At 34.5% G+C, this 14,458-nt stretch overlaps 1 protein-coding gene across 1 annotated transcript; it reads right to left on the bottom strand.

The window, feature by feature from the left end:
* Positions 1-213: 213 nt before the first annotated feature.
* Positions 214-9,556, bottom strand: nme6 (NME/NM23 nucleoside diphosphate kinase 6). Its single transcript, XM_051137780.1, has 5 exons — positions 9,109-9,556; positions 7,433-7,532; positions 6,986-7,025; positions 4,512-4,672; positions 214-1,705 (listed from the first exon to the last, which is right to left on the bottom strand). The coding sequence occupies exons 1-5, from the start codon at positions 9,184-9,186 to the stop codon at positions 1,557-1,559; spliced, it is 528 nt and encodes a 175-aa protein (XP_050993737.1). The 5' UTR covers positions 9,187-9,556; the 3' UTR covers positions 214-1,556.
* Positions 9,557-14,458: the final 4,902 nt, after the last annotated feature.

Genomic DNA, 14,458 nt, shown 5'->3' with positions numbered 1-14,458 from the left:
TTCTTTTTAACTTTTTATTTATTAAAGAATCCTGAAAAAAGTATCACAGGTTCCAAAAAATAATTATATAATAATGATAATAATAATAAATCAGCATATTAGAATGATTTCTGAAGGATCGTGTGACACTGAAGACTGGGGAAATGGCTCATGAAAATGTAGTTTCGCATCACAGAAATAAATTATATTTTAAGGTAAATATAAAATAGAAAACTGTTATTTTAAATGAAGTAACAGAACATAACTTTTACAGCATTTATTAATATAGCTTAATGGTAATTTATTATATTTTATTATTAATTTGTAAACAATAACATTAGATACACTTGGCATGAATCTATTTTATTAAAAGTCATATTTTAAAATTCCTTAAAAACAGCATTAAATCGGTTAATTTTGAAAACTATCAAATTTAAAAAGTGAAAAAGTATGAACGTGGTTCAAATATGGCTAGTTGTGGAACAAGCAAGATTCGATTATTTAAACTGTATACAATTAAAACATTTAATTGAGTGATAATGAATTTATAAACCTGGTTACTGGACATTTAAAACACATTTGGTTTAATAATATTATTACAGAAATCTCATTCGTTTTATTTATGTATGACTGACAAATAACCATTACATTATGTTTATTAATATTACAACAACTGCTTAATCCAAATAGATGAAAATTTTATATGCAATTAAAATCTTCAATATAGTAATGGATTGTAATGGATTATAATTAAGTGAAGTAACAATGGATAATAATAAATTGTTTCTTAAAGGAATTTCACTGTTTTAAGAAATCTTAAAGGGATAGTTCACTCAAAAATAAAAATTTCGACATTAATTACTCATGGTCACTTTGTTGCAAACCCGTAAGACCTTCGTTCATCTTGAGGACACAAGTTAAGATATTTTTGATGAAATCCGAGAGCTTTCTGACTTGCATAGACGGCAACAAAATTACCACGTTCAAAGCCCAGAAAGGTAGTAAGGACATCACAATACAATAATACTTTTTGTGAAAAGAAAACAAAAAAAATAATGACTTTATTTAACAATTCTTCTCTTTTGTGTCAGTCCCCGGCTCTGCCGCCATTCACGAGAGTACAATGTATACATAATTTTCAAATTTTTAAACAGAATTTTTATTTTTGGGTGAACTATCCATTTAAAAGTGTCAAACAGACATTTAACAATCATTACAAATTTTACTTTTTATGTTTTAAATCCACATCATTACCCCTTTATGGTCCAAACTATATTCTGTTAGTCTATCATAACAGCGATACTGTCTTTACATAAAGAAGAACTGTACTCAGAGTTTGCTATGCTGTTGAGGTAAACATTTATTGTCTTCTACTACAAAGCTAGTACATATATTCATTTATCCATACATATAAAACACACACAGATGAATATAATCGTGCTGGCAAGGCTGCGGTAGAGATATTTAGTGCTGACAAAAGAGTAACACGGCAATGCAGAGAAAACATCAAATGCTGCAGAAGGGAAACATCTGGTGAAAGTCACATTCATGCAGCTCTGTAAAAGCACCAGTGATCATCATGTGTCCTGGAGAGTATGAATTTGTCTCTCCTTATTATATTCAGTAAGTCCCAACCTAAAATGTGGCTCTTCCCTCGACATCCACTCATCTGCATTGAATTCTGGAAAGAAAAATGACATCTCTCTCTTGGCAGATTCAACTGAATCTGAAAGAAAGAAAATAAGAAAAGGCTGAAACTTTAGAATAGTAGAATCGTTTTTTCATGTAATATATTTAAAGGGGTCATCGGATGCCCATTTTCCACAAGCTGATATGAATGTTTAGGGTCTTAATGAAAAGTCTGTAATATACTTTGGTTAAAAATTCTCAATGGTAGTGTAAAACAACACCCTTTTTACCTTGTCAAAATGAGCTCTCCAAAAATCAACCTGTTCAGAGAGATTGTTCCTTTAAATAAATGAGCTCTACTCACCCCGCCCCATTCTTCGCTCTGTGGAGTGATGAGCCTGTTTACTTTAGCCGCATTTAGCCGCTAAACTCGCTAACTAGCAAGTTATTTGGAAAGGCGATCGCAAAGATACATAGAAAATAACCCTTATACTCACTTCTGCTGTAAGTGAAGCTGGATCATGAATGATTTGCGTGAACATAGACGGATATATGTAGATCGGGAGGCGCATTCCCTTCACAAACAAACGTAATCCACTGCATCTTCAGCGGTTCAGATGTCGGGAGTAAATGACAACCACTGTGTTCATTATTACATCCAGCAACACAACACCTCAATCGCTCAATCTGAGATATTCTTGTCTAACTTACATCCCTGCTCCAGCATCGAAACAATGGAGGTCGGACTGTTGCAGCTGATCTAAGGTAAGACGCTCATGTCAATCAACTATCGTGTGAGTGGCCTCTGTTGGTGTGATGCCACACCGACAGGCATCTGAGAATGGCTCGATTTGAAAAAGGGATTATTTTTACAGATTAATTAAAAACCACTGCATGGATTTTTATCATTATAGGGTAGATTTGTACATACACTGCCAACACACATTAATGTTCAAACAACATGTAAAAGTGAACTTAGCATCCGATGACCCCTTTAAGAAACTGGTCTTTATTTTATAAAATCAATGTTATTGTTTAGGATTTACTTAAGAGTCTTAAAACAAGCACTTATTTGTTCTAGAGAGGTTATTAAATCAAAGAAATTTAGCACTACATCACTTTAGCTCACCAATGGATTCTCTGCAGTGAATGGGTGCCATCAGAATGAGAGTCCAAACAGCTGATAAAAACATCACAACAGTCCACAAGGAATCTACATGAGTGCATCAATTAACATTTTGAGATATGAAAAGCTGCATGTTTGTCAAAAATAAAACCACCATTAAGATGGTTTTAACTTTAACCAGAAGAATTATTATAGATATTATATAGATTATTGTTTCACTTCACAAGACGTTAACTAATGGACTGGAGTTGTGTGGATTACTGTGATGTTTATATCAGCTGTTTGGACTCTTATTCTGACGGCACCCATTCACTACAGAGGATCCATTGGTGAGTAAGTAATGCTAAATTTCTCCAAATCTGTTTGTGATGTTTATATCAGCCGTTTGGACTCTCATTCTGACGGCACCCATTCACTACAGAGGATCCATTGGTGAGTAAGTAATGCTAAATTTCTCCAAATCTGTTTGTGATGTTTATATCAGCCGTTTGGACTCTCATTCTGACGGCACCCATTCACTACAGAGGATCCATTGGTGAGTAAGTAATGCTAAATTTCTCCAAATCTGTTTGTGATGTTTATATCAGCCGTTTGGACTCTCATTCTGACAGCACCCATTCACTACAGAGGATCCATTGGTGAGTAAGTAATGCTAAATTTCTCCAAATCTGTTTGTGATGTTTATATCAGCCGTTTGGACTCTCATTCTGACGGCACCCATTCACTAGAGGATCCATACAGAGGATCCATTGGTGAGTAAGTAATGCTAAATTTCTCCAAATCTGTTTGTGATGTTTATATCAGCCGTTTGAACTCTCATTCTGACGGCACCCATTCACTACAGAGGATCCATTGGTGAGTAAGTAATGCTAAATTTCTCCAAATCTGTTTGTGATGTTTATATCAGCCGTTTGGACTCTCATTCTGACGGCACCCATTCACTACAGAGGATCCATTGGTGAGTAAGTAATGCTAAATTTCTCCAAATCTGTTTGTGATGTTTATATCAGCCGTTTGGACTCTCATTCTGACGGCACCCATTCACTACAGAGGATCCATTGGTGAGTAAGTAATGCTAAATTTCTCCAAATCTGTTTGTGATGTTTATATCAGCCGTTTGGACTCTCATTCTGATTCACTACAGAGGATCCATTGGTGAGTAAGTAATGCTAAATTTCTCCAAATCTGTTTGTGATGTTTATATCAGCTGTTTAGACTCTCATTCTGACGGCACCCATTCACTACAGAGGATCCATTGGTGAGTAAGTAATGTAAATTTCTCCAAATCTGTTTGTGATGTTTATATCAGCCATTTGGACTCTCATTCTGACAGCACCCATTCACTACAGAGGATCCATTGGTGAGTAAGTAATGCTAAATTTCTCCAAAACTATTTGTGATGTTTATATCAGCTGTTTAGACTCTCATTCTGACGGCACCCATTCACTACAGAGGATCCATTGGTGAGTAAGTAATGCTAAATTTCTCCAAATCTGTTTGTGATGTTTATATCAGCCGTTTGGACCCTCATTCTGACGGCACCCATTCACTACAGAGGATCCATTGGTGAGTAAGTAATGTAAATTTCTCCAAATCTGTTTGTGATGTTTATATCAGCCATTTGGACTCTCATTCTGACAGCACCCATTCACTACAGAGGATCAAACTCATCTACAAACTCATCTACATCTTGGATGGCCTGAGGATGAGTACATTTTAGACAATTTTCATTTTTGGGTGAGCTATTCATTTAACTGTGAAAAGTGTTCAGCGTTACCTGAACCATGAGTAGTGTTTCTGGTGTCAGTCAGCCCGTATTGGCCACGCAGGGTGTCTGGTGAAGTGAAGCGAGCTCTAAACACTTTTGTTGGACCCATCATCCCCCTCCAGTGAGTGATAGCGTCTTCCCTGGCTAGGATGTATGCTCTCATTGGGCCGCTATTGTGGGAATATAAGTAAACAGCAGGATTACACAGGGAGCTCTGTGAAGCTTGTGTTCACATAGACGGATAAATAGAATTGAATCAAAAAGAAAAACTTGATTTTACTCTTGTATGACGTTAATAGTACACACACAGGCACCTAGTCACAAAAGATAAGCAGTACTGCCTTAGTGCCACTGCTGGCACACAAATGGAACTAAAAGCTTAGGAATAATCAGCTGCTTATTTTTTATATGACTCTGACGTACACAAAAAGACACAGGTCAGTTCGAGCGCTGCGCTAATGTTTTATCTTTCACAGACAAAGACATGTTCTGAGGACAGGGTGCCATGGTAACATCAGCCTCACTGTCTAAACTGGATCAACCGCTACATTAACAACAAGCATTGATGTTCCTCTTCACAGATGAGAGAACATATATCTGCATTAATTATTCCTTTTGAGAGGAAAAGCATCTGTAGTTTTACATTCATTTAAAATACACTACCGCTCTAAACTTTGGGGTTTGTAACATTTTTGAAAGAAGTCTTGCTGTATTTATATAATAAAAATACAGTAATATTGTAAAATATTATTAGAATTTAAAACAACTGTTTTCTGCTTTCAGAATTTTAAAATTTAATTTATTTCTGTGATGGTAAAGCTGAATTTTCAGGATCATTACTCCAGTCTTTAGTGTCACACAATCCTTCAGAAATCATAGGCTGATTTGGTGCCTAAGAAATGTTGAAAGCAGTTGTGCTGTTATATTGCATGGAGTTGTAAAGCATAACATTTATTTTAAATAAAAATATTTCATAACATTGAAATTAACTGTCGGTTTTAATCAATCTAATGCATTCTCGCTGATTAAAAGTATTAACTACTTCTTACTGACCCCAAACTTTTGAAAGGCAGAGCACGTGTTAACAATTCAAGTAGAACAAAAGCTAAAGAAAGTACATCCATTCTTTTCCATTCTTTCTGAATGCAGTGATTTAAATGTCACAACCTTTGATGAATAATAGCTGTGAACTTGTAGGATAACCAGCTCAGAGGGTAATTTGAGGAAAAGTTGTTGTTAAGACTTGTGAAGCTGCAAGGGGTTACATGGTTAACCTTTGACTTCCATAAATGCATGTTCAGTCAAATAACAGTTTCAAGAATTTCTACAGCAGTTGTTCCTCTTCCTAGTACTATGAACAGGTTTTACCAGGAACTTTAATAAGAACATAGCTGAAATGTTAAAGGAGAATCCACTTCCAAAAACAAAGATTCACATATAATGTACTCACCCCCTTGTCATCCAAGATGTTTTGTATTTGAATATATTTTAAAATGTCATTTATTCCTGTGATTTCAAAGCTGAATTTTTAGCATCATTACTTCAGTCACATGATCCATTTATTATTATTATTATTATTATTATTATGTTGAAAACAACAATTTTTTTCAGGTTTCTTTAATGAATAGAAATTTCAGAAGAAAAGTTTTTATCTGAAATAGAAATCTTTTGTAACACTATAAATGTCTTTATTATCATTTTTGATCAATTTAAAGCATCCTTGCTAAATAAAAGTATTAATTTTTTATTAACTATAAACAAGCTGTTAAAGGGTATAGCGTATAATGTCACAAAGGCTTTTTATTTCAAATAAATGCTGATCTTTGGATCTTTCTATTCATCAAAGATACTGAAAATGTACTGAACTGTTAAATATTGATAATAATAATAACAATAATGTTTCTTGAACAGCAAATCAGCATATCAGAATGATTTCTGAAGGATCATGTGACACTGAAGTAATGATGCTGAAAATGTAGCTTTGATCACAGAAATAAATTACATTTTAAAATATATTCACATAGAAAACAGTTATTTTAAATAGTACAAATATTTCAAAATTTCATTTTTTGCTGTACTTTGGATCAAATAAATGTACGCTTGGTGAGCAGAAGAGACTTCTTTAAAAAAAAAAAAAAAAAACATTAAAAATCTTACTGTTCAAAAACTTTTGACTCATAATGTATATTTAAAAAATTAAACATATTTCAGCTAGTTGTCAAAGCAACAAGTCTCATTTTCATTTAGTTTAACTTGATGCACTAAAATAATGAAAAATACATCTGAAATAAAATTTAAAAATAAAAATAAAATTTAAATGAAACAAAATACACACCATTTTTTATAGATAGATAGATAGATAGAAAGATAGATATAGATCTCCTTTGTAGAGCCACCATGTCAAATAAGTGTTTTTTTTTTTCAACAAAAACGTTATTAGTCTTAACCATATGATTAGTGAGATAATTTCAATAAACATTTACCTTGACATGAATTCAACCAGTCTTTGATAGAAAAAACGTCCTGTAAAATAAAAACAGGGATGATAAAATAACCTGCTGCTTGTCTTTTATCCACTAGTAATAAGCCAACAGCAGTGATGTGGTTTATGCAGCAGATTTTTGTTGCAATCTGTTAATATGGTCTGAAAAGGCTTTTGCATACATAATACAGACATATAAATATGAGGCAGCTGCTTTTCTTTGGATGCAGGATATGATATGAGAGTGAGTAACATGTTCTCTCTCCACATGCTGTGTCAACATTAGAACTCCAGGTTGTGTGAAGCCTTTACTATGACTCACCCTGTTTAAAATCACGCATCACACAGACACCCACCCACACATGTACTTAACCCTTCAATCTGCTACAAACACAGACCTTTTTCATTCATGCAGTGGATATCATAGGACAAAAAAACCCTTTTCTACCTGCATGTTCAGCATAAAACTTTTCTGAATCTTCCGTTTTCCACATCAGATCCTTCTTTCTGACTATAATGAAGTTTTGGAGAATCTTTTGATGAAGAGCCTGAAATGAAAAGAAATTTAAATGCTTCTGTGCTCCAGTGCCATCTGTACCTCTTAAAATCCAAACTTGTTGTCGGTGAAAATGTGTTGCTATGCTAATGGAAGGCTGTTGCAGTTTTGCTGTTGGAAATCTTTTTATTTCATGTTTGCTCTCAACAACAAGACGACAAAGAATTTTAGCATAAAAACAAACAAAAAAAAGAATTAATGAATTAAGAGTCTTAATCTCCAAAAGGAACAAGGTTTCAGACTGAGAGATGAAGTACATCTCACTCTAATGAAAACACAAACATCACATTTAAAGCAGTGCAGGCTTCAGTTTTCAAATCACGTTGCATGAGGAAATTGTTGCTAATTAATTACACCTTTATCTCTTTGAAGCAACAGAGAGCGGAAATTAAATCAGGCGAGATGCTGGCTCGTTTTAATAGCAAAGACAAATTATTATGTAGCTTTAAGCCTCCACATATTCTGAGTTACAAGACACCCATATTCCTTCATTTAAAGGGTAACATTCAGGAGAGACTGTTGGTTAACGGTCACATGACATGCAGCTAAACATATTTAATCTTTTTTTAGTAAGTGTTTCATTTTTCTCACTCTTAATTTAATTTATTTAATTAATTAATAGCTTCTCATCATGATACAGACAAATTATAGGCTTTCCAACAATTATAAAATCCACTGCAAATGATAACATAAAAGTGTCAAACAACTATTTAGCCAATGTATTTAAAGGGATAGTTATGAAAATACTGTCATTTTTTTTTATTTTTCCCTCATGTCTGAACCTGAATTCTACCATGGAACATAAAAGAAGAAATGTCTCAGTGCTGTTCATGCAATGACAGCCGATGGTAACCAAAACTGCTTGTTTACCAACATTCTTCAAAATATCTTCTTTTTCTATTTCACAGTCATAAAGGTTTGAAATTACCTTTAAGTAAATAATGGCAACATTTTCATTTTGGGGTAATTTCCTGAACGCACGTCGAAGACTGACGTTGAATAAAGACGTTATTTTTGTTTTCTTTGTGCACAAAAAGTATTCTCGTAGCTTCATAACATTACGGTTGAACCACTGATGTCACATGGACTATTTTAATGATGCCCTTACTACTTTTCTGGGCCTTGAACGTGTCAGTTGCGTTGCTGTCTATGCAGGAAAGAAAAGAAAGCAATCGGATATCTTAATTTGTGTTCCGAAAATGAACGAAGGTCTTACACATTTGAAATGACATCAGGGTGAAGTAATTAATGACAAAATTTCCATTTTTGGGTGAACTATCCCTTTAAGAATCTGCATTCCATATAAACAAATAGGCTTACAGCTGCTACAAAATAGCAAATACAAAAAAATACACATTTATGTAGTAATTTTACTTCATAATCAAAAGATACAGCCATTCTAACAAGTCACAGTCCCTTCTAAATATCAGCTGCTAATGTCAAGGAGCGATTCAAAAATAGCTTATCCACATAATATAGACTCCACAAAGTTCGTTGAATTTTTCTTTTGTTATTTATATAATCAGACAGGTGTTCGTTATAACAGGTGCAGGACAGTGTCATCTCACCTCCAAAATGAGCGGATGGGCCACAGCATCTGGTTTGACGACCGCAAGGGTGAGCTGCAGTGCCTTCACACACCGCATGCCTTCAGTGTACTGTTTATACTTATACTAAAAGCATCAGTGGTCTTATATTCCCCCGTTATCTGGCTCCGGCTGAGTCTGATGAGTATTTACACGTTACCCAGCGGATCTAAACAGACATAAATGGTCCTGAACATTTCACAGTTGTAGTTCAGATCATTAATGCGCGGCGCAATCGATACAATGTAGACGGTCGACCGAAAAAACTTTCGGTAGTTCAGTTGCTATTTAAATGTGTTTTCAAACTGATTTGTAAAGAAAAATGCAGCTTGTTTTTGAAACTGTCCGTGCTCTGTGCTGTCGGTTATGTGGGCGCCGCCATCTTGCCCGGTAGTAAACATAGGAAGTTACAGAGCGCGCAACTCCCATCAAAATCCTACTATTTCGACCAGCCCTGCCTGATATTCGGCAGCTTTGTTGTCAATAAATCTACAAATAGCCAACACAATATCTGATATTCGTTTTTAACCAAACAAACTGTAACTCGAATAAAAACTTTGTAATCTATGCTTGTTTAAAAGACATTTTAATATGGGGATCATTGTGCACTCCCATGCTTTTCTTTGTTTTAGTGATATAAAATACTATTATGTTTTTTATATAATGTAAAAACAACCCATTTTCTACCAATACTGTGGAAAACGTTCAATAAAATATAGAAAAACATTCAAAATTGCAGATAACTTGTCTATTGTAGGCAGTAAGAATAACAAAGATATAACTAGATGAGTAAAGTTTGAGAACAAACTCATAAGTTGGCTTGAGAAAGCCTAGCTTGAAAGTTTGAAGCAGTTGTAAAAGTATGAAAGCAGCTAACATGATTTAACACATTGCTTACATGATTTAACATGTTGTTAACATGTTTTAGCATGATTAGTTTGTTGCTTGTATTTTTATAGGCTGATTACAATGTTGTTAGCATGATTAGCATGTTGTTAGCATACTTATCAAATTACTAGAATGTTGTTAGCATGATTAGCAAGTTACTAGCATGTTTCTAGCCTGATTAGCATGTTGATAGCATGTTTCGTGCATGATTAGCATGTGTGGTAAAGTCATGTGACAACACAATTTGCAGTAAAAGCAAGAATTTAGGTTGTTTAAAAGATTGTCGTTATCTTAAATAATACTTTTAAGTCAATGAGGCTCAATGAAAATATAAATAATTGTATTTTGTATAATTTGTGCTTGCTCATATGTGAGTTTGTCTTTATGTGCATGTGAAGGATGTGACATCAAACATGATAGTTGTTTTAGACAGCCCTGAATCCCAGAGTAATGATGCAGTAACAAAAATGCAGACCATTTGATGACTTTTTGTGAATTATTTTCTTCACACTGATGTGACAATACCACAAGCATTGTATATTACCTACTTTTTTGTTGTCACATCACAGCTTCAGACTGCAGTAAATAGTCTTGAATGTATAATCCTTGATTTTCACACACTTGTCCTTTGTTCATTTGTCAGTCGGTGTGATTATGTCAGTTTTGACCTAGTTACCCCAACTTTACCCTGACCACCAACGCTCACACGTTCATTCAATGGGCACCCCCGCTTTTCAGTGTGATTGCTGACACCACTTGAACCAACACATATCCCGTTTTGACACCTTGCCTGTTTCATGTAGGTCTTTTAAGGAGTGACAGGAAGGGGTCAGAGGTGCATTTCCTGCTATATGACCATTTGGTCTGCTGTAAGTTTAATAATATCTAGCCTTCATTTACTAAAATTGTAGCCTACTTGTGACTGGAAAAATACATGGGAAAGTGTTCAGCAGCTAGTCGGAGATTTTACACTTCACAGCAAATCAGAGAAATGCAACCAGTTGAAACATCATACAAAATGATTTATCTTCATTCAAAGAGTCATTTTGTGCATCTTTGTGGGGCAGGGAATAAGCTGTTTACCTCAATTGCTAGCACCTGTTTTGACATCTACTGAAATGCAAGTGTCCTTTGACCTTTTCTATTCCCATCCTTCACAGAGCAGCACCAGACCCTCACAGACAGCTGTGTCAACCTCAGCGGGAGCAACTGTCATACCTAAGGAAGGACAACACTTTTAAAGCTGAAGAATTATGGTGTGCCTTAACCAGCTCCACTTTTAAATGTGTGTTGATGACTTTTACATTGCACAAGAAATCACATGTATCATGCACACGCACACACACACAGGTATTTCTATTATTATGGGGACATTCCATAGGCGTAATGGTTTTTAAATTGTATTTTCTATCCCCTTACCCTAAACCTACTCCTCGTGTTTCTGCATTTTTAGATTTAAAACACTTCATAACACTTCACTGTGTGTTATTTATAAGCTTGTTTCCTCATGGGGCCTTCAAAATGTACTGGTGTTACTAACCTTGTGGGGACATTTGGTCCCCATATCATAGTGAATACCAGTACACACACACATACACAAAAAAACTTTTTTCCGTCATCATTTATGAATATTTAAAGTCTTTTGTCCACTCTGTGAAAGTCATTGCGACCCCATTGACTTTCAGTGTGTACTCTGAAAACCCCCCCAGCTATTTTCGTAATGTCTTTTATGTTTCACAGATGAAAGAAATTCATGCAGGTTTAGGATGACATAAGGATGAGTAAATGTTGACAGAATTTGACATCCATTTTTGGATGATTTGTTTTAAGTATACAAATTAGATCATCGACCTTTGAATGAAACTGCATTTATTTTTTTCCCAGGAGGTCTAAAATATCCCTGTATCTTTTAAACATCATATCTGTCATTCATCTGAAACATTTGTTGTACTTTTCCAGATCAAACATGATCTCCTAGTGTGTTAAGAAACCATTTATCAGTTATCTATGACAATGTGCAAAACAGAACACAAAGACCCACATTAAACCTAGAAAGACCCACATTACATTTACTTTTATGCATTTGGAAGATGTTTTTATCCAAAGCAACTTACATTGCATTCAACATATACATTTACATTTTTTATCAGTTCTTGGGAATCAAACCAATGTCCTTGGCGTTGCTAGCACCATGCTGTACTGTTTAAGCATTGACCTTGGCTTTTCTAGTGCCATGCTTCTATTTGCATATATTGCATAAAAGTGTCTTTTATTATATGCTAAGATTTAAATTAATAATTTGATTCAATGCATTTATTTTGTACATATGTATTTAAAACATATCTGCATATATTTACATTTATAATTACACTGTTGACACTACTCCTACTCCTTAACCCACTCTTAAACATAATTACACCTAATAAATAACACCTAATATATTAAAAAACACATATTTTCTCATAAGTAGGATTGTCTAGAGCCTTAAGAAATCTAAGAACCAGCCCAAGGGGGGGAGGTGGGGGTTCTTTCAAATTTAAATTCAAAGTTTAATTATTTAAATAGATTCAAACAATCAAAAAGGGATGTCTAATCAATTATATTTATCACATTTAATAAATTATTTAAATTTTAATAATAGTGCTCTATAAAACGTTATGTTTTTGTTTTTTTTTCTGAAATTCAGTGTTTTAATTTTTACTGGATTCTGATAATGTAAACAGTTGAAGTCAAAAGTTTTATTTTACCAAAATAAGAGGGATCATACTGATAGTGGTTCATGAGTCCCTTGTTTGTCCTGAACAGTTAAACTGCTCGCTGTTCTTCAGAAAAATCCTTCAGAGCCCACAAATTCTTTGTTTTTTCTTTTAGTATTTTTGTGTATTTGAACCCTTTCCAACAATGACTGTATGATTTTGAGATCCATCTTTTCACACTGAGGACAACTGAAGGACTCATATGCAACTATTACAGAAGGTTCAAACACTCACTGACGCTCCAAAAGAAAAATGATGCATTATGAGCCAGGGGTGAAAACTTTTGAATTTAAAGATCAGGGTAAATTAAACTTATTCTGTCTTCTGGGAAACATGTAAGTATCTTCTGTAGCTTCTGAAAGGGCAGTACCAAATGAAAAAAAAATGAAATTTAGGCAAAATAAGAAAAATGTACGATCTTCATAATGTTCAAACGTTTTCACCCCCTGGATCCTAATGCATCAGTGAGTGTTTGAACCTTCTGTAATAATTGCATATGAGTCCCTCAGTTGTTATCATTGTTGAAAACCTAACAAATTTGTGTGAGTTTAAGGATGTTTCTGAAGAACAGCAAGCAGGACTGTTCAGGACAAACAAGGGACTCATGAACAGCTATCACTAAACAAAAAGAAAAAAAACAGCTGTGGATTGTTCAGGTAACAACACAGTATTGAGAATCATGTGTATGTAAACTTTTGAATGGGGTCATTTTTATGAATGTAACTATTATTTTCTCTTATGGACTATCTGTGAAATATCTTATTCAGGTAAGTGCTAAAAAAACATGCATTTTGTATGATCCCTCTTATTTTAGTAAAATAATTACCATTTTGCAGATTCTGAAAGGTTTATGTAAACTTTTGACCTCAACTGTAAATTGAATAAATTGTATCACTGTTGTTATAATTATTAAACATTTTGTACATTCTACTGTGTAATGGTAATATATTTCTGTCACAATTTCTTTCTAAGTTATCATCCTATGTGGGACCGAACATGATTCACAACTTTTACCTTCATCTTTCATAAAAAGCTTCTAGATTAGGGGTCTGTGTAAGAGACGGGAATTATTTGTCAACAGTAATGGGTGAAAATATGGATATTCAATTCTAATAAGCTTAATTCAACACAACAACCACAATATCATTGTTTCTATGCTATGGAGCAAGAAACGTAAAAAAGATTATATCGAGCTACTTCAAGTCCTGTGCTGTGCATCCGTGTCCTGGGAATCAGCTGTTTAAATTGCACTTGCTGAAATTATATGCCAGCCTCCGGAAAAAGAGAGAGCTATATGACCTCTTAGAATAAACTGGGTTGCTGCTGGCCAAATGCTAGTGACAGAGAGGAACAAAGTTATTAGCACCGTGAGGCCCAGCTTGACTGCCAGTGTTAAAAATAAACGGAGCGGTCAGATTTGGAGCTTACGTTCTCCTCGAACACTGAGCATTCTCTCTCTCTCTCTTTCTCGTTCTCTATTTTCCCATTGACCCCAGTGAACACTTGCTCCGTATTGTTTCCGTAGTGCATTAAAGACACACCCGTACAATTGTTTCACAGCCTCCATGGGATTAGCTACTGAAAATGATAACCAATCATGGCAGATTTTTCATTTTTCTCATATGGATTCTGTTGTTAACCCAGTGTTCATTTGAATAGTAAACAATTTAGGATTATGGGAAATGTGT

Source organism: Labeo rohita, chromosome 20, assembly GCF_022985175.1.
Source record: "Labeo rohita strain BAU-BD-2019 chromosome 20, IGBB_LRoh.1.0, whole genome shotgun sequence".
In the NCBI taxonomy this organism is placed as follows: domain Eukaryota; kingdom Metazoa; phylum Chordata; class Actinopteri; order Cypriniformes; family Cyprinidae; genus Labeo; species Labeo rohita.
Note: the sequence above shows the minus strand (reverse complement) of the source record. Positions and strands in the feature narration are given on the sequence as shown.

Excerpts from the sequence above, each read along its gene's own strand:
- nme6 (XM_051137780.1), bottom strand. The coding sequence starts at position 9,186 with ATGCGGTGTGTGAAGGCACTGCAGCTCACCCTTGCGGTCGTCAAACCA. Across the intron at positions 4,673-6,985 it reads CTGGTTGAATTCATGTCAAG|CGGCCCAATGAGAGCATACA; the intron begins GTAAATGTTTAT and ends TTCCCACAATAG. Across the intron at positions 1,706-4,511 it reads AAACACTACTCATGGTTCAG|ATTCAGTTGAATCTGCCAAG; the intron begins GTAACGCTGAAC and ends TCTTTCTTTCAG.